The 20412-nt window shown below is 35.8% G+C and overlaps 2 protein-coding genes across 3 annotated transcripts; both read left to right on the plus strand.

Moving 5' to 3' along the window:
- Positions 1-480: 480 nt before the first annotated feature.
- Positions 481-3103, plus strand: LOC121240885. Of its 2 annotated transcripts, XM_041138416.1 has the most exons (3): positions 481-604; positions 702-940; positions 2767-3103. In XM_041138416.1, exons 2-3 carry the CDS (start codon positions 752-754, stop codon positions 2839-2841), a joined length of 264 nt encoding a protein of 87 aa, XP_040994350.1. In that variant the 5' UTR covers positions 481-604; positions 702-751; the 3' UTR covers positions 2842-3103. The 2 variants fall into 2 exon arrangements, with proteins under 2 accessions (XP_040994350.1, XP_040994345.1); XM_041138411.1 differs by lacking the exon at positions 481-604 and having other exon boundaries at positions 611-940.
- Positions 3104-5640: 2537 nt separating this feature from the next.
- Positions 5641-15160, plus strand: LOC121265021 (NAD-dependent malic enzyme 59 kDa isoform, mitochondrial). Its single transcript, XM_041168455.1, has 19 exons — positions 5641-6219; positions 7390-7486; positions 7590-7708; positions 7801-7968; positions 9443-9571; positions 9862-9922; positions 10161-10264; positions 10348-10431; positions 10556-10662; positions 10822-10924; positions 11279-11386; positions 11565-11630; positions 12025-12097; positions 12198-12284; positions 12465-12519; positions 12608-12679; positions 13693-13755; positions 14172-14286; positions 14756-15160. The coding sequence occupies exons 1-19, from the start codon at positions 6091-6093 to the stop codon at positions 14825-14827; spliced, it is 1812 nt and encodes a 603-aa protein (XP_041024389.1). The 5' UTR covers positions 5641-6090; the 3' UTR covers positions 14828-15160.
- The last annotated feature ends 5252 nt before the right edge of the window (positions 15161-20412 follow it).

Raw genomic sequence — 20412 nt, forward strand, 5'->3', positions numbered from 1 at the left:
TGGCCTCTAGAGGAAGCAAAAAGGGGAAGAGAGAAACAGAGAATGAGAGAGGTATGATTTGCAGAAAAAATTTTTGAAAATGAGGGAGAGGGGGCGAAATTTGGTATTGCGAAATCAAACTCACAAATATTTGGGGAAACCGAAATCAAAACTTACAAAATTTGCCGATGGAGAGGGGCTGCGATCGTTGGTGTTTCGAGGGAAGGGTTGGAGCCAAGAGAGAAAAAGACGCGAGACGGAAGGCCTCTGAATGCGATAGGGAATGAGTATAGAACCCGTAAATGTAAATCGCAAAATGAGAAATCCATTAGGAATTGATTTTTCTCTAAAATTCTAAATTTATCTCTAAATTATAAGAATTGATCCCATATGGAGAGTCCAATCGAGGTGCTCTAAAAGTATATAAACAAGAAACGATTGAAGTGATACTCAAATACGAGGCAGTAAGAAGGTTATAAAGTGATTTTTTTTGGCCTTTTTATAATCATTGGAGTTTCTCTTTAGTAATTTTATCTTGCCCATTTTTTTTTATTTTTTGAAAAAGAGAAAAACTAACTACCGCACTGTCAAACACTGAAGTCTGAATCGGTCCATTCTTCCTCAGGTAACCCAACCAAATCATCGGCCATAACCTTCCCAATATGCATAACTGTGCTCATGTATCTCGGGTTATCATCTGCTAATTAGGGTTTTGGTTGCAGTTCAAGACGAAGGAGACAGACAGACAGAGTGAGGTAAAGCGTGGTGATCAATGGGGGGTGGAGCAGACCATGGACATGGGGAGGCGACCCATCACCATGGAGATTTTCGAGCCAAGGTTTGGAGCATGACGGGCGGCCCGTACTGCAGGCCCAAGCACTGGCGCCGGAATACCGCTATCGCCATGGCCGGCGTCTTCCTCATCTGCATCCCCATCGCCATGAAGTCCGCCGAGCTCGAGGTCCTCTCCTATCTGATCTCCTTTTTCCCTCGCTTGGTAGATTTCTGTTTGGTCTCAGAAGGAAATTGGCTTTTGGTCGTATAATTCGACGTGTCGCCGACCTTTTTACCGTATATCGTGTAGTCTTTTTGCTGAAAATGTAGGAAACTCGGGGAAACTGAAATTTATGGATCTTAGTTATTCACCATCTAGGATCTGATTAACTAGTTCTTGCGCGTGAAATACATGTCTACCAGCTTATTTTTGGTGGTTGTCATAAATGCAAACGAATTGAGGTTGACAATTCAATTCTGTTTCTAGTTGTGGATTTTGTTAACTACTATCTTGTGGGTTCTGAGAGTTTCTTGAGTAGTTTCCGTTTGTATGCATCCTTCTACTAGGCTTTTAGGGGCTGAAATGAGTAATGCTTCCCCAGTTGACATTGTGGCCACGAGTTTGAATCTATGAAATTTGTTTTTGTTTCAGGATATAAACTCAAATATTTGCTTTTGGAATGGTATTTTCGTTTAGGTGTTTTGTTGACTTTGAAATGGTTTCACAATTTTATAATTTTTTCAAACTTAATTGCTGAAAGACTTTGTATGTCAAGTGACTGTATTTTTCTGAGTTAGCACGTTGCATTTACTTAACTGAGAAGTGAAAGGAACAATTCCTCTAGCTTGTGCTTAGATAGAATAATTTGGATTTGGATTTCAAATCAATGCTATGATTTCAAATTCCTTCCCTTTTAATGTAATTTGAAATTCAAGATTTTGAAAGGTTAAAATCTGGTCAAAATCTAAATTTTAATGTATCATCCAAATAGAGTATTTGGATTTCAAGTACCCAAATCCAAATCCTCTCCCTAAATCCAACCATCCAAACGCACCACAAATGATTTCATAGTGTCTTCAGTCACCCGCTTTAGTTGGGAATTTTAATGTGCACTCAGTATTTTGTATCAAGCTTTACCTTAATTCTATCTGCTTTATGTATTAGGTATTCCGAAACATGGGACCTTATTAGTTGCATCACCTAGGCTTACAGATAAACTGCAATCTTCCTCTTTGCAGTTGTGGCCATTTATGCTATTTAAAGACTCCCACTTTATTAATGTACCTTTTAGCTGAGACACTGATGGCTGAAGCTAAGGTTGCGTAGAGAGCCCCTCTTTATTACAGATTGGTAGCCTTCCACATTCTAATGACAGGCATAGACACAGACACGCATTCATTAACCATTTGTCTTCGAATTTTTGTTTTTTTGATAAGTAAAAAGGATTTGTCTTCAAAATTTTGGTGTATGCATGTCCCCCTTTGTATTTTTTTATTAGCATTCGTTATCAGTCAGCCTCATCCATATTGTGGTCTTCCAGTTTCTGCTCCTGACAATATAGGTTTAGGTCTATAAAATAATTTGTATGATGTCCCACATGAATGGAAGAATTGCTTTGAAATTTCAAATTTTCGGGATGGGTGTGGTGTCATCTTATATGGATTGGGTATTTTATGCCACAGTTAGGTTGTGGTTATGGTAGACAGTGGCATGAATTTTTCGCAATGGCCTACATTTCCTTCAATGCTTATCATAGGAGACGAGAAACTATTGGAGTACTTGAATAAGTGCTAATAGGGGGAAATCTATCTATCTTATCAAAATGAATTGCACACTGGATTCAATTGTCTTCACACAATTGATATTAAACCTCCTTTTTGATAAGTAGTTGGTATTAAATCTCTTATGATGCTGCTGTGGGGTGGTTCCCCGTCATTAAAAAAAAAAAAAAAAAAAAAAAAAAAATCTCTTTTGATGAATATGGCTAAGAAGGCCTTTTTTTTTTCTTGCAGCAACGGCCACATCACCCTGTTCGCCCGATTCCTTCACAGCTGTGGTGCAAAAACTTTGGAACTAAAGACTACTAAAATATCCTGGACCTTCAAGTGAAGCAGCAATAGTGGAGGTCGGGTATCCAATTCTTGTTGTTTGCTAGCAATCCTTGTATAGAAAATTGTCAGTCTTCTGAGACTTGCTTCCGTGATGTTTAATAAGAGAGTTGGATGTAGAAGTCACAGTGTGCGTTTCCATCTTACTAGATTGTGATTATCTATAACAAAAACAAGGTGTTCACTATTTTGCTTTCTTTCAGTAAGAAAACAATAAGATGGTTGTGCAAGTTGTGATATTGATATACTCTTTTGATTCATGTCTCAATCTTGTTGGTTTTTTTTTTTGGCTTTAGAATTTCTAACAGTTGAAATGGAGAGGATAGCATTAGTCGAAAACAAATAATAATTGATGAGAACTGAATTGATTTGACTAAAGAATGACACCTAGGGATTGTAATTTTTCATGGTTCTACTTTTTGATGGCCTTATTAAGTTATCAAATCACATGAATGCTTATTCCCCTCTTCCATTCAAAAGCGTGGGAAAGAGAAAGAGGTCACCTCAAGTTTGGAATAAGATAAAGAAAAAGGAGAGAAGCAGAAACAACCTCAGTTTACCGCTGCAGCAGCAGCAGTGGCAGAAATAAGCTGAAAAGATTTTTGTTCCCGACAGTAGCTTGGGTAAGACTCCGTCCCTTGCACTCAAAAATAGAATCATATTCCAATTGATTGATTTTAATAGTCTATTAGAATGGATCTCCGCAGGCCAATTTTGACTTGGGAGTTGGGGGACTGAACCTCCGCCCGTTTTCCATCCCACCCAATGAATGCTGGAATTTCCTTTTCAAATCGAGTCTACATATAGGGCTCGGACAATGTGATGTGGCTATTCTATTCCCTTTTCCTTTTTCTATCATCTAATAAAGCAAATATTGACCATCTTCCTATTAGTAAAAACAAAAGAATCAGGTTTTGAAATATCCCCTTGTAAGCATCATCTTAAATGGTATGTTTCTAGTAAGATGGGACATCAAAAGTTACATTTAGATAGTGATGTGATCTCAAATATTATGTGAATAATAATAAAATATTAAATAATAGTGAATAATGAATAATAATGAAGTATTCTTATTGAAATATCTAGATTGCATGATTGGAATATATTCAATCCAATTATGGAATATATTTATTTTAGAGCTAAAAAGGAGCAAATGGGAGCTTATTTCTGTAGACCACACAGTTGAAAAGCCCCCAGTTGGTCCTAATACTCTTTTTCACTACTGCTTGCTGTAAGGAGGAATAATTAAAGTGCACACGGTAAACCTTTCTGGGGCTCACAATTAACGCGGTTTCTCAACTTGCCCATACATGGGGCGAAAAGGTCTGTTTCACGAGAGATAGAGATATACCTACCTTTACCTTTATATGTTGTTTGTAAATAGGAGGCATACAATATCTCTGTTTATATACTGTTTATATAGGTTTATTCCCTTTATTTTTCTCCATGTCTTGTATACATTAGAAAAAGAGTTTTGTTATGTATAAACAAATTTACGTACCAATCTGTGTATTAATGTTATTGCCTTAATATTCTAAATTTAAATTAACACTGTTTTCAATAAAATCTACTTTTTGATCAATCATATTGAATGAATGTGCATATTAATGCGCATAATCGCTTACAATTAAATTTTTTCTTAGAAAAAGCTTATGCTAGGAAGTCAATCTAACTAATTATAAATCGGAATGGCTTATAATTATTTATTCTAAATATATTTCTTTAATAATGGAAAAACAGCCTGTCTTTCCAAGTTTACGAAAATATTTATTTGTAAATCTGTTTATTAACATATTATCACTGAAACGAATTTTTTAATGATAAAAAAAATTGGTGCTTTAATATTTTTATAATTATGATAATTTTCATAATAATTGTTGCTTTCTAGTTATGTTATAAAACTCCAAATATATATCTACATACACAACTCGTGAACAAGAAGGTTACACGTGGCATAATATAATAGGTAGTGAAGTCAATGTTTCTCAATGGTCCCGAACCAACCGAAGCTTTAACTCCAACCCGGCCACCACGTGCTTGACTTGACTCGTATTTTAAAACTGAGCCGTAGAGAATAAACTAAACAAAAAAAGGAAAAAGCTCCTATTCTTATTTATTATTTAAGTAATAACAGTCTCATAATCTATAACTTTTACCCACTTTATTTGAAAAGAAATAAAATTTATTATTAAAAAATAACTTTTTTAAATTTTACATATATCAATTTCTTTTAAAAAGGTATAGGTATATTAACTTTTTTTTTTTAAAAAATATACAAAAATTAAATATTCTAAAACTATAAATATTATTTATTTTATTATTAGAGTAGTGCTAGAGAGCATCCACTGTAGTGGTGCACACAATACACACACTAAGTGGATGCCTCTCATCCACTTTTTTTTTTCCTTCAAACGCAGACGACTTCTCTCTCTCATCCCTCATCGTCTCTCTCATCTCAGTTCTCTCTCACCAACTCTCTCTCTCTCCTCGACTCTCTCTCTCATCTCGGCCTCTCTCTCATCGTCTCTCCCTCGTCGGCCTCTCTCTCATCTCCGCTCTCTCTCTCATTTCCGCTCTCTCTCATCCATTTCTAATTTTAAATTTAAGAAATATGTGGTGTAAATTTTATTACATAATATATGCAAAAAAAAACTGTTATAAATAGTAGCTTCTCCTAATAATATTTCATTTGAATATTATACCCCTTGCCTGTCCGTTCCTTCTATGGGCAAGAGAGGGTAGGTACTACCTAGGCTTTTCATCATCCGTCGAATTCTCCCACGTTCGTTCCTTGCCCGAAAATTATGGGCAGATATAATTAATTAATAGTGGGGTTCCTCTAAGCTTTTCCATACACACTCAACAGCTTCAGCATTCAACTGCCTCTTTCTTCCTGCACAGTACACAGTGCACACGACCAGACCAAACCAACCACCAAAGTAGTGTAGATGCAAAAACTCGTCCTGAAATTAAATTAAATAAATATATATATATGTATAAAAAAATAAGAAATAAAAAGTCGCGTGCCTATAAAACTAGCCATCTCTCAGTTTGTTGAGATCAGGCGTAGGTGCTTTCTGACCTACCACTTACTGAAATTTTCTCGAGAAAATCTGCCGACAGAGTGGGAAACGCGGAGCATAGTTGGTCAGGTTGGAGCCTGTGCTCCCGGCTTTGGGAGATTAGCGGCAGCTTTATTTTTGTTTTTTTGGCTTTTTAGAGCGTAGAATGTGGAAGCTTGCACGAATCGCCGCGTCGAATCTGAGCAGATCGAGGAGGTTCTCGACGGCGATTCCTGGTCCATGTATTGTTCACAAGCGTGGCGCTGATATTCTCCACGATCCCTGGTTTAACAAGGTCATTTTTTTTAAAAAAATTTTAAAAAGAATTTAGTGTTTGGTTGTTGATAAACTTGCTTCTTTTTTTTGGTACTCGTCATCCCTCGTAGTTTCACAATTTTTGTAATTGATTCTGCTGTGGTTGTTATGAATTTGTTCTAAGTTATGACGTTTGTTTGCTTCTTAGTCCCTTGAAGCTGAAAGTAACATTTTGTTTTCTGCATTTAAAAAATCAAGAGTCGTACTTTCAAAGTGGTATTTAAGCTGTACTTCTGAAGTAAGTTGATTTATACGGGCATATGGATTTTCCTTTTAAGTTGTGTGGTGGTGATACTCGTCTTGAAGGATGAATCTCAGTAAGTATGAATTCGATTTATTTTGATGGTATACTTAAAAAACACTGAATGGTCAGTATTTGAGTGTAGATTATAGAAGATGCACAACTTATGGTGTAGTTGTTTCTACTTTTTAAATCGTAGTGGAGTTTTTTCCATTTCCTCATTTTATTTGTATTACACATTTTGAGCATAAATTTTACAAGCTGCGAATGTTGTAGTAGAGTTTTCTTTATAATATTACTAGAGAAGTGATATGTAGCAGTTGATGTGCAAATGGATATATACATGGCATAAAGTGGCATTGGCTAGTATAGTGAAATAAAAAGGACTATTCAACTTTGGTTAAAAAATTCAACGTCTTTCACCCACGGGTTACTCTGACTGGAGGAGTGAATAACAAGGTGTCGCAGATCATGTTTCTTAACTTTGACCATTTGGCTTGATGATTTAGACTGGATCAGGATAAATTTAGTGCTTCAAGAGTCGGCGTTTTGACTCTCTTTTGGAAGAATGCATGAGAGCTGCTTGAGTGATGATACTTTTGATAAGGAAAATGCACTGCTGTAATTTGCATGCTTAGTTGTTTTAGTTCCATGTCAGCAAATGTTTGTAATACATTTTATTTGTTTATTTATTTAATTTTCATTAGCTTGTGTGAATGGAGCAAATGTGCAATTTTTTTCGAAGTATTGTTAGTACTTTTGTTTTTTATCATTTAGAAATTAAACAACAATAAACTCTACAACAGGTATAGTTAATGCAATTTTTTTGAAGCTGTCTTTTGTGGGATGTGAGGGTTGATGAAATTACGTGAACTTACTTAGTTGTTGTGCCTCATTTTCCAAGAGCAGGATACTGGATTCCCTTTGACTGAAAGGGATCGGCTAGGGCTTCGTGGCCTCCTTCCTCCTCGCGTGATATCGTTTGAGCAGCAGTATGCTCGTTTCAGTATGTTTGGGTTCTGTTTTTTCTGTCAATTGCATTTATAACTAATTCTGTAAGGATTTTCTGTGGGGGCTTTCTAATTGCTTTCTGTTCTTAAAACTATTAGTGGAGTCATATCGGTCGTTAGAGAAAAATACTCAGGGCCAATCAGAAGGTATTGTTTCCTTAGCAAAATGGCGGATCTTAAATAGACTGCATGATAGGAACGAGACTTTATATTACCGAGTAAGTATGGTTACAGGTTTCCAGCTTACAGAAATTAAAGTAATCATTTGTTCTACTGCAACTTAATATGCATATATTGACTTTGCCTTCAGGTCCTTATTGACAACATAAAAAATTTCGCTCCTATAATATACACTCCTACGGTGGGGTTAGTATGTCAGAATTATTCAGGGTTGTTTAGACGCCCACGAGGAATGTATTTCAGTGCAAAAGATAAAGGAGAGATGATGTCGATGATCTATAATTGGCCAGCTCAACAGGTATTAAGTGAATCTTGTTAGATGATGCATCCTAGTCACTGTCCCTTTTTAAACGTTGTAATCATCTTTAATTTTTTATTTTGTTACTGTGCTCTCAATAAAATTAGAAAATTTAAACTAAGTCTATGCATTGATATTTCAAGTCTCTGATAGTAAGTTAAGATGCTCTTTATATCTAAATTTCTCACTACATGTAATATTTTAAGATGAAAAAGATTCTGAATCTGGATCCATAACATAATCTCGCTGTCTTAGTTATAACTTGTTTTGTAATAAGTATGATCTTGTTGGTTCGTAGATCCACTTTTCTCTGAATGAATTGGTTCTTTTTTTTTTTTTTTTTGCTTGGTGCCAAGGCCTTTTATTTGGCTTTGATCATAAAAGAAACTATTAATGTGCGTATCGTGTTATCTTATCTCGATGTTAATGCATATGCTTATATTATTTTCTTTTTAGCTGTAAACTAATACAGCGATCTAATTTTATAGACATGGATTATACTTGCCGATATCTGATTTTTTAATAACTATATTGCTGCTAGATTGTATATCTTTCGATTCTTTCCATAAATCTATATCCTTCTCTTTTCTAAAAGCTTCCTTGCTTTCCACATTTCTTTTCAAGATTTATGCTACATAAATCATTGTGTTATATTTTGTTAAAACTTTTACAGTGGTAGATTTTATGGTGGGTAAATTCATTTTTGAATCTTGTGCTAAAATCATTTGAAGTATATTGATATGTTTATGACTTGGAAGAATCTTTGTTCACCAAGTATTGAAAATGATTACATCCAACATTTTGCTGCTCATGGTTAGTTCTTTGTTTTGAATTGAATATGTACTAATAAAAAAAGGGAAAAACATTTCATACACTTTTGTGATTCGATACTTTTGGGTCTTGAGATCTCAGTTTAAAAAGGTGAGCATTTGAGACGTTAGTTTTTGAACTTCTAATTTTAAAAGCCTTTTCGACAGTTTTTCAACAAAAAACTGAAATTACATTCATACCCTCCAATGAAAAAGAAAGGCTACTAAAGAGCCACTGCTCATTACAGGGTATAAAACTAGTTCATTTTTTCCTAGTTTAAAAGTTGGGTCTCAAATGCTCCCCTTTTGAAACTATATTCTTGAAACCCAAAATTGTTAGCCCATGAGGGAATATAACCTTTTTTTGCCTTTTCTAAATAAGTAAAAACTACATTGAGAAGCAAAGAAGGTTCGACCTGGGTATATGTGTGGAGACTGCAAAAGGGCTCCTCGAAAGGATCTCTCCCCCTCCCGAAGAGAAAAGCAAAAAAACCTGATCCTGAAATGCAAAGCATTTCTAAAATTATATAAATGAACTTGAATATCCAGAAGAAGAATAAGTCTGAAAAAAGTAGTTAAGAGCTTGAGAAAACCCTTATTGATCTTGGTGTATGGTTAGACTTCTCAATGTGCTTGTCATGTTCATATTTCCTTGTATGTTTCAGGTAGACATGATAGTCTTGACGGATGGCAGTCGTATCCTTGGCTTAGGTGACCTTGGAGTTCAGGGGATTGGTATCCCTATTGGAAAACTTGATATGTATGTTGCTGCTGCTGGCATCAATCCACAGAGAGTATGCTCTCTCTCTCTGGTGTACCAATGCTTGCCAATGTTTGACATGATGCAGGAGGATGTTTTCTGTGCTTGCTTATTAGCTAGCTCTTAGTATATTCCCATATCAGTTTTAGCAATCATATTTATTATCTGACTTTATCTTCAAAATATTCTAATTATTTGGAGGGTAATCCAGTTTTGGAGATCACAATATATTTTTCTATTATCTTTCTTTGACACATTTCCTCTTTATAAAGTTGGTAATTCTGCTATCACTTATATCATTCAAACTATGCTAATCTCTTACAGATACTCCCGGTCATGCTTGATGTTGGCACTAATAATCAAAGGCTTCTTGAAGATCCTCTTTGTGAGTAACAATATGTACATGGAATCTTTTTCCCGGCCTCATTAAAATTCATTGATACTGAGAATAGGCATCAGAAACCAGTTGTATATTGACAGTTCCTCAATTCATTTCTTGCTATGCCATCAATCAATTTATTCTTAGGGTTCTTCTCATCTTCACACTATGTAAAATGCTTGTGAACCAATTCGTTCTAGTAAATATCATGTGGACATCATTTCACATGATTTTAGTTTGACAGATTTAGGACTTAGACAACCTAGGTTGGAAGGAGAAGAGTATCTTTCAATTGTTGATGAATTCATGGAAGCTGTTTTCACACGTTGGCCCAAGGCTATCGTACAGGTTTTATTTCTTTTAGAAGTATAACTTTTAATCAATGCTTATTTTCTACCATTTTGACTTGATGGTTGGCCTAATTTTCTCAGTTTGAGGATTTTCAAATGAAGTGGGCTTTTGAAACACTGCAACGATATCGTAAAAGGTTTTGCATGTTCAATGATGACATACAGGTGAGTACTTGGTGTGATATCCCGTTATTTTTATAGACTTAAGAGGGCATATAATGCAAGGCAGAGTGCCATAGGAATATTATGGGTGATTCTTGACTTACAGCATGCTGACTTGATGTTATAGGGGACTGCCGGAGTTGCACTTGCAGGACTATTGGGAGCTGTGAGAGCCCAAGGTCGACCATTGGCTGACTTTGTGCACCAAAAGATAGTTGTGGTGGGAGCTGGGAGGTACTTGCAAAACTAACTTTATTATCTCTACATTTTCGCTTATGCTTAATGTTTTGTTCTTTGCATGCGTTTTTTCTCCTAGCTTCATCTTGCTTCAATTCCCCGTTTGTTTCGACAAGTAGGGTATTTTTGGGTTCTATTTTTCCTTCTGGCTTTCAGTGCAGGGCTTGGTGTTCTTAACATGGTTGTACAAGCTGCTTCAAGAATGTCAGGAAATAGCGAAACAACGGCAAAGAATCAGTTTTTTCTAGTTGATAAAGATGTATAGTCCTACGTTTCCCTCTTAATATGGGCATCTTGCTTTTGTAAAATTGCGTGGCCATAAATGTGTTATTTAAAATATATGAGGGTGTGGCATGTCCTCAGTTATATTAATTACATATTCGTGTTGAAATAATAACGACCTTCTAGTTTTATTGATTATTTATTTTATTCACGGGGTTTCTTTTCTTCCTGATGTAACTATAAAACGAGTGTTCTGTAAATGTTTTGGTAAATCAATGGTTCAGAAAAATAAAACAAGAATAAAAATAAGGACATGGCTATGAATGATGGCCATCAATATCTATAGATAGATGTGGAATGAGATCATATAATTTCTAATGTTTGGATGCAGGGCCTCGTCACAACAGAGAGGAAGGGGCTTGATCCTGCTGCAGCACCATTTGCCAAAGACTCAAGAGAGATTCTGGGACTTGGGGAGGGAGCTAGTCTAATTGAAGTGGTATATCTTACAAATTGATAGGCCTCTATCCATAGAAATGCTATGTATTATATTATGTCAAAAGATATTGATACAAGAGAGTTGAACCACTCTTCATTTCAGTATTTGCATTCTAAAGTCGGAGATACTCTTTTAAACTGTAATGTCTGTAATTCCTGATAGCTTTATGTTCTCTCAGGTAAAAAAGGTCAAGCCCCATGTGCTTCTTGGTTTGTCTGGAGTTGGTGGTATCTTTAATGAGGAGGTGAATACCTTCTTTATCTTGTTTTGTTGTTTCCAGTCATATCTAACAACTTAGGGATTATATTGAACTATTGAAGTTAACTAAGTTTGGTTAGAAATGTGTGTTGTTCCTATGACAGGCGTGCTTTGTATATTTTGGTTTATTGTTAATAACAATACAGGATGATGCATGGAATGTCTATATGTGACATTAATTCTTGGTGCTTTAATAAATCCATCTATTTTTAAAGCAGCTGTTGATATTGGTTTGATTCCATGGAATTGTCATTTGTAAAACCTATGACTTTCATTGGTTTATTCTGTAGAGACTTTTGTGGTCGTTTCTGATTTGGGTTATTGCTTTGCTTTTACTGCAACTGGGTTTCTTATTGGGTATTGGTTGGAATTGGAATTAGGTGCTTAAGGCAATGCGAGAATCTGACTCAAGTAAACCTTCCATTTTTGCAATGTCAAATCCCACAAAGAATGGTTTGTTTTTTACGACTTACATCATGCATTCGCTTTTTCCTCAATATGTTTGGGCATGCTGAGGTTCACTTATATGTTCTCTTTGTGTATTTCATGACAGCTGAATGCACTGCTGCTGAAGCTTTTGTACATGCTGGAGAAAATATAGTCTTTGCAAGTGGAAGCCCTTTTGAAAATGTTGATCTTGGTATCTCCGCTTATTGACTTTTACATTGTTTTTAAGTATTTTGGCACCATAAAGTTAAAGCAATGGGTTCCAACTAGTAATATGCAGTCATTGTGAACTATAGTGTCGTATATAATTCCAGTCTTTTTGTTCCTTTTTTTGGTTATTATGACCTTAAAAAATCCATGAATGTATTCGCAGGGAACGGAAAAGTTGGTCATGTAAATCAAGCAAATAACATGTACCTGTTTCCCGGGTTAGAGTTCTTTCTTTGGCCATCTTTTTTCTTACTAATTATTGTTAAATATTTAATTGATCTAAAATTTGTGATGCCTGCAATTCAGGATTGGTTTGGGAACACTTCTCTCAGGTGCTCACTTTATAACAGATGGAATGTTACAAGCAGCTGCTGAATGGTATGGAATTGCTTTCTTGGTCAACCCAACATTATTTTCTTTTATTTTATTTGTTTGTACTGGAGAAGCCGAATTTACTCTTAAGAAGGCTAATAAAAAGCAAAGTTTGAATAGACTTCTGTAGCAGCCAAGTGCTTATGTTATACTTGAATTTGAATATTTCGTTGGGCCTTTGTTCTTCACCACCGATTATATTCAGTCATATTTTTATTTGAAAATTTTAAGGCTTACCAAGCATTTTGCATTCTTATTTTCTAGTTTCATTGGTGTTGCGTCGTCTCCCTAGGATTAGTTGGGACTTTGTTCTCAGACACCTGGTGCCAATAAAAAAAAAGTTTCATTGGTTTTGTGTCTGTGGCTATTCACAATAACGTTGCATGTGCCCATAATGGTCTTAGAGATTGTTTAATGACTTGGTTTACAACGAGTGATTGAACAAGCGATTGAAGGCCAATGGCAGGGAAGGAAAGAAGTCTTTTGAGGACCTGGCTTCTTTGAGGAGAAAGCTCTCTATCCATTTTCAGAGCCTTTTTTGGCCTGAATAAGGATATTTTCAGAGCTTTAAGAAGACCTCCTGGAGTCAATGCCAGTTTAATGTCATGTGACTCATGTCAGTTATGGAATTATGTACAGACCATTTTGGTTTCCTCTTACACATGCCATATTTGGCTTTATGTCTGTTCATCATTATACTTCCCACCTTAATTTTGGCATGGCATGTGGTAAGAATTCATGGCAATCTAGTGTGTTTGTGATGTTTTGTCATTCTGGGCAGAAAAGTTAGTAAGTGCTAACTATTTTATAAACAGAAATTCATTGTACAAATCCGTTGTGTGTACATATGGTTGTAAAAGTAATATGATATTATCGTATTCACCAATGGACTAATGTTCAGGTTAAAATGACTTCTAGAAACACAAATTAGGTTGAATTATGTAGTTTTTTCTCCCACAAATGCGGCACGAGGGTTTGTTGGTTTGGCATAAATTACTAACATGACAGTATACATGCAGCCTCGCTTCTTACATGACTGATGAAGAAATCCAACAGGGCATCTTGTATCCATCTATCAATAGGTATTATCCTTGGCTCTTTCTGGAATCACACTTGTGTTTCATTTGCCTACTTTACAATATCTCCTCCTGATATTCCCTTAACAATCACACGGAGAGTTGATGTTAGTTTTTTTAATAGATCAAGGTGGTATGTTAATATTATTTCTTACTGCATTTATCTAGCTTTTATGCTGTATGCATATTTAGAATGAGAGCCTCCAATGTCATTAGCAAGATTATTTATAAGAAAACCCATCCAACATTAGTGGAGACTATATGCTATAGTCTATTTCGTGCAGTGATTTTAGAATTGTGATATTATCGAATAATACTTAGGTATAGGGATGGTTTTCTGTTTGGTTGTCGAAGTTGGAATTCATTATGTAATTCATGAGTCAATGTTTTGGTCTTTGTTATTGCTCTTCATCGTCATGTAGCATTCGGGATATTACGGCCGAGGTTGGAGCTGCTGTTCTGCAAGCAGCTGTAGCAGAAGACCTGGCAGAAGGACACGGTGATGTGGGGCCTAGAGAGCTCAAGCAAATGTCCAAAGTATGAGTATTTTCAACTTGCTATCTTACTGGAAACAACACTGTTTTTAGTATAGCAGCCATTGATTGATAAAACACATTAAACTTTAAAAATGACCTTCGGTATAGAATTATCATGTTAATCTTCTAGATATAAACAAACAGAATGAATTCAACTAAGATAAATATAAATAAAAAGCCCCATATGTGAATAGCATATGCATAAGAATCCCACATGAATCGTATGCCTAAGAATCGCAGTTGTGAAAAGCATATGCTAAAATCATATGCATAAGAATCATACTTATAAAAAAAAGCATATGCATAAGAATCGCAGTTGTGAAACTTATGAAATGTAGAAGGTGATGATGTGACTATTAGTCATAAAGGTTTCTTGTACAAGGTGAAGCTTGTACAGCACTTCTATAAGTTATATATATAGCTTTGAAGCTTCTTGAATCTCTTAATTGTGAATTATAATTTTGGTGCAGGAGAAGACAGTGGAATATGTCAGAAGCAACATGTGGTACCCTATTTACAGTCCTCTTGTTCACGAGAAATAAGGCTCTGATTCTTGGAGGCGGTTTTCCTGTGACTTGCAATCTCAAGGTGCTGCACCCGAACATCGTACTCTTGGTTTCTTTTCCTGAATTCATAATTTAGAAGCTTGGTTTAGAGAAGAAGGGTAAAAGGATAAAAACACAATGAGACCCCTCCCCAATTCTGCCAAAACCCATTAGCTTGATTTGCGCATTCTTAATTAAACTAATAAGTTTTGTATAGTTTCTTTGTTCGACATTATTAGGAAATACTATTTTTTGGCTTGACGGGTCCACAAGCATTTTTTTCTAAATGCACTATAAACATCTCCGAAAAGCCATTGATGATTTATCGTGTGATGTGGGCGCGTTATACAGATTCAAGGATTAATCGAGTAAAAGATTTGTTGTGGTTCTGGTTTTTGGAATGTGTAATGCTGGTTACAAGTTTCAAATAAATGAGTTTCACGCAAGACACCTTATAAAAAAGTGGGTTCCAATGAAAAAGAATAGGTTTTTTTACACTTTTTGAGGTGGGTCTTCTTTTTTACAAACTTATAAAAATCATCTATCTTTTGGAATTTCCTCTTCCATAGGAAGGAACAGATGATAATCAAACCGTCAGGTTAGGTAGTCATTAGGACTGCTCTAGGTGCTTCCGTACTCTCTCTCTTACCTTGGTATGTATACCTTGCTCTTTGCTCCTGCATTGGAAGGCAACTCAGCTGTGTTCTGATCTTGAAACTTACAGATGCCATACTAAGCTAATTAGTAAAACCATGTAGGCAATACCATGAAAATACCAGTGGAATTGCAAGGTAAGAATGAAACCAATTACTACACAACACTCCAATTTTTTTCTTTTTTATATCATTTTTCAAATAAAACAATTCCCAGGAGATGAAAAAGAATGATGATTACAAGCTTAATGAACAGCACTTCCATACATATGATTACAAGCTTAATGAACAGCACTTCCATACATATGATTACAAGCTTAATGAACAGAACTTCCATACATATGTATGTGCGCACGCACGCTTTTGTAGTATGGAACAACTTTGAATGCCTAAACACAAATTTTAGTAGAGATTCACGAGTATCTGCATCAATTGCATTTGCTCTGGTGGTGCGCATTAACTCAATGGTGGATCTTAGGGGTGTAAATCGGTCCGGTCCGGTCCGGTCCTATGAATGACCTGTCCATAATTAATAGCATATATTATTTTATATTTAATGATAATAAATTAGATAAAAATTACATCATTAACTTATATAATTACTATATAAAAATAATATATTAAATTATTAAAAATATTTTAAAAATATATATATATAAAGATTCGGTCCGATTCAGTCGGGTCTAAAATTTGTAGACCCCAGGACCAGATCAAATTTTATCGGACTACATAATTTTGGGACTGAGACCGACTGAGGATTTCGGTCCGGTCAATTTTGCTGGGCCGGACCGAATTATTTACAGCCCTAGCTGCCATTATTTGTTCAATAAGAAAGTCACTTTTTTTAATTGAAGATAATTTTATTTATTGCCACAAGACAACCTCGTCATTAGTCTGTTGGATGTATTATATTAAAGGTTCTAATTACAAAAATTTGACACACAGAGAATGATGTACGTTTGATTTTTGCAGATCAGGATTTTTCCTCATGGAACATTGGAAAAATAGCAATTCCAAATCACGATGGCAAAAGATTTTCCTCCTGCATGTACCCTCACCTCTTTGTAATATCTTCTAAAAATTCTACTCAACAGTCATATGCCACACTTTCTGAGAGAAAAAAATGAAAATAAAAAATAAATAAAGATCTATATCAACAAGTATGTCGAATAAGACTGCTGAGTAGAATAATTTTTATATATTTCCTTTTTTGCCCACGGGTAGTCACTCAAATGTTCTTCATCTTCCCACCATTTTTCCTCCACCGCTTTTCTTATATTCCAGGGATTCCTTATCTGAATTGTTATTCCCTATTTCTTTACTTTCTGATCCCTCAATTGGCCCTTTGCCTATCTGGGCCGACTATCTTCTTGAGGTTTATCTTAGATTCAATCAATGGAATGGAGCTCATAGGGAAGAAATGTCAATGAAACTGCTCATTGTTTGGCAGAGGAGGCGGCTTTCGCTGTGAAAGATGTACTATATGTGGAAGAAACTACATTGTGTTCACAGATCATGTCATGTCAGCAATATTAGACTATATGGGTTAATCTAAACACAACCGTTTAATTAAATTAGACATGCTTTAAAATCTTAACACTACTTATATAAATAATGAGTGACATGACACGACTTGTTTAACCTTTTTAAAAATCAACTTTTATTAGATTAACTTGGAATGACTTTTTTAATCCGTTTCAACTCATATAATATAAACTCGATCATTTTTCCGTAGGGTTAATGTGAGAGGTACTAGGAACCCCGTTTTCCAGGCTAGTGGGCCCCCTCCACTCATCCATGTTACGAACTGATAACCGGCTCTTTGTCAACGATACTCGCTATGTTTCTTTTTAAATTAGATATGATTTGAATAATGTAAGTGTTATAAACGAGGAGTATAAAAAGTGGCGTGGCATAGTGCCACGTTAGTTAAGCTTTCGTTTCCCCCACACCTAGTTTTTCCTCCCCCAACTTTCCTAACTCGAGCCCCTTAAAAGGAGAGCCATTCGCCAACTTCTTCGCGCTAGTTCCCTTGATCCCTATCTCATCGACATTGCCGACAACATTCACGTTCACAGGGGCTCGGTTTGGGGAACATTGAGGAAGCAGGGGAAAGGAACGATGCAGGGGGAGGGGAAAATGAAGCCAAACAAAGAAACAAAAAGAGTTAACTGATGTGGCACTGTGTAACGTTAGTTTGTGGGATTCATTTGTGTCTCTAGAAGCCCTCTTTATTATTTTAGGTATGCAATTATTACGAGGCAAATACGGGAATTGAATTCGAAACAACAAGTCAGACCATTGGCTTTAGAAGGGATTGTAGTGGTGTTGACAACAAGAGATGAGAAGAGTGGCCTTGATTCATAATACTGTTCATGCGGGCTGGAAAAAATTTGGCCTAGCCCGAAAGCTAGGTAATCGGGTTTACCAGAACAGTTATCGGCTTGGATTTTATACAGTTCGATAATTGAATTTTTCTACTTGCATATATTCAGGTATGTACGGTACAATATCTGGCTTCTAGGTTTAAACCTGGAACTCGGTTTAGTTTTGACTTTTTAAAATAAAAACTTTAGACACTAAATCAACATGCATTTTTTCATGTTTTTGGTTGAAAATAATAATCTGTTATTGCGTTTGTGTATATATGATATGTATTGGCATAAGATTTTATTTTTTTAAACATTTTTTTTTGTTAAAAGGACTAGAATTTTACTTAAAGCATGATAATAACTACACTGCATCCCATGAGTTCAATGTAAGATGGTCACTAAATATTGCACTCTAATGCCAATTCTTTCTACAAAATTCTAGAAATTACCCCTAAAACGTGCAAGAAAGCTAAAACATATATGTGCAAGAAAGCTAAAACATATATTTTTAGTTAGGCTAGCTGATTATACCTTTGATGAGAAAGTAAAAAAGAAAATAACAACATTGCTGAAAGAGAAATGCTACATATACCTTATCTTTAATATTTTGAGTAGTTTTCATTATTTAAATGGTTGACATAAGAAATCGCTTAAAATGCATAAAATATCTGGCCAGTGTGACTAAAGATGACAAATTCAGAATGACAGGTGAACAATGCAAGAATTATTGCTTTTGAGTGTTGTGACTAGTGATCTACTTATCCCCAATGTTAAGTGATGTAGATAACTCTTTCTCACTAGTTTGTGATTGACTGGAACACTTCAACTCAGGTTGGCAAGATGACTTTATCTCCAAGCATGATAGTGTAGTAGGCAAGAACTGCTGTTGTGTTGTTCCTTTAACAGCCCCTCTCAAACTCATAAGATGGGCTATGACCATGAGTTTGTCTTGAAAGAATAAGAATCTGGTAAAGGATAGCCCTTTTGTTAAAATATATGCACATTGCTCATATGTAGAGATGTATTTAGTAACAATATCTTTGTGTAAAATTTTATCTAATAAAGTGATAATCAACTTCAATATGCTTAGTTCTTGCATAAAAGATTGGGGTAGATGCTAAAACAAGTGCTCCAAGATTGTCACACCAAATGCAAGGAGGTGACAAGAGAGTAACCACTAGTTTCTTGAACAATAATCTTAACCAATATAATTCTCCAGTTACTGTTGCCATAGATCGAGATACAACAAGTTGTTTCTTAGCTTTCCAGGAAATTAAGCTAGGACCAAGAAATACTACAAAGCCACGAGTAGACCTACAGTCAAGAGGGTCACTAGCCCAATCATAATCACAACATGCTTGAAGTTGTATAGATCCCATTGTGAAACATAAGCCAAAATCTGGAGTCCCCTTGGATAATGCAGTACCCATTTTACTACCTTGAAATGAGCTGTAGTAGGAGAGGCTAGGAATTGAAAAAGTTGATTTACTGAGTATGAAATGTCAAGCCCATAGGGTACAATACTGTAGTGCCCCAACTATATGTTTGTAGGCTGTTAGATTTGGTAAGGAATCTCCATCAAGCTTGGACAACATTTTTCCTGAAACACAAGTTGGTGAGTATGGCTTGGTCCATATCATGTCAACATGATCTAGCAGTCAATTGTGAGGATAAAAAGGGGACATACTACTTCCTGTGGACAAAGGGAAGATGAAGAAGAGAGCCATTCCTTGGCAAGGTGGAAGATTAGGCAGGGAGACTGGCAAAGTGTAGCTAGAGCAAGTGACACTATGTAGAAAGCATCCCAGCCTATGGTGAAACAAATGACTTTTCACCCGTAACTGGTCAAGCGAGAAAATGTGCCAACCGTATGAAGGCGAGAATGAACAACTGAAGAGGTTGGTAGCTTGGGCGAAGGGCGAGTTACGAGCATAAGGCGAGCAATAGTCAAGGACAACATGACCCATAAGGATGTAAGGGCTTTTTGGCATAACATGAAAGTGCTCAGAAGGCAGCAATGTCGTATCTAAAGGTCCATACTCCACCTGAAAGGTCATATCTAGAGTGAGTCTGTGGAAAAAATTTACGACTTTGCAGGCCATATCATCTGAACTCAGAGGTATGATTCAGCCTATGTGGGAGATCCTTATTTGGGAAAGGATTGCCGATTGGACTAAAGGCAAGCTGCAGAAATGTGCGTGCCTTGTTCCATCAATTTGTCTATGCCATCCTGTAGATGGAAGGCTAATATCAAATGGCTCCTATTCAAGCATGCCAGGAGTTAGAAGTATGCAAGAAGGACACTAGACAATCCTGTCTTATAAAAAAGATTGAACAAGGGACACAATCTCACTTTTGAGATCACAAGTGTTTGAGCTTCTTTGAAGTCAAAGTCTTCAAAGAAAGCATATGACTTCAAAGGGAGCAAATGGAGGAGCAGCGTCAGCGCTACCGTAGTATTTAAAAAATCGTTGACGTAGGTTAGCTTCTAAGATAATATTGAGAATGTAGGGTTAATGTTGTGGCTATTTTGTAAGATTTGGCTTTGCATATATTA

Source organism: Juglans microcarpa x Juglans regia, chromosome 1D (assembly GCF_004785595.1).
Source record: "Juglans microcarpa x Juglans regia isolate MS1-56 chromosome 1D, Jm3101_v1.0, whole genome shotgun sequence".
Classification (NCBI taxonomy): domain Eukaryota; kingdom Viridiplantae; phylum Streptophyta; class Magnoliopsida; order Fagales; family Juglandaceae; genus Juglans; species Juglans microcarpa x Juglans regia.

Coding starts and splice junctions, on each gene's coding strand:
- LOC121265021 (XM_041168455.1), top strand. CDS start 6,091: ATGTGGAAGCTTGCACGAATCGCCGCGTCGAATCTGAGCAGATCGAGG. Junction 6,220..7,389: donor ACGATCCCTGGTTTAACAAG/GTCATTTTTTTT, acceptor TTCCAAGAGCAG/GATACTGGATTCCCTTTGAC. Junction 11,631..12,024: donor GTGGTATCTTTAATGAGGAG/GTGAATACCTTC, acceptor AATTGGAATTAG/GTGCTTAAGGCAATGCGAGA.
- LOC121240885 (XM_041138416.1), top strand. CDS start 752: ATGGGGGGTGGAGCAGACCATGGACATGGGGAGGCGACCCATCACCAT. Junction 941..2,766: donor TGAAGTCCGCCGAGCTCGAG/GTCCTCTCCTAT, acceptor TTTTTCTTGCAG/CAACGGCCACATCACCCTGT.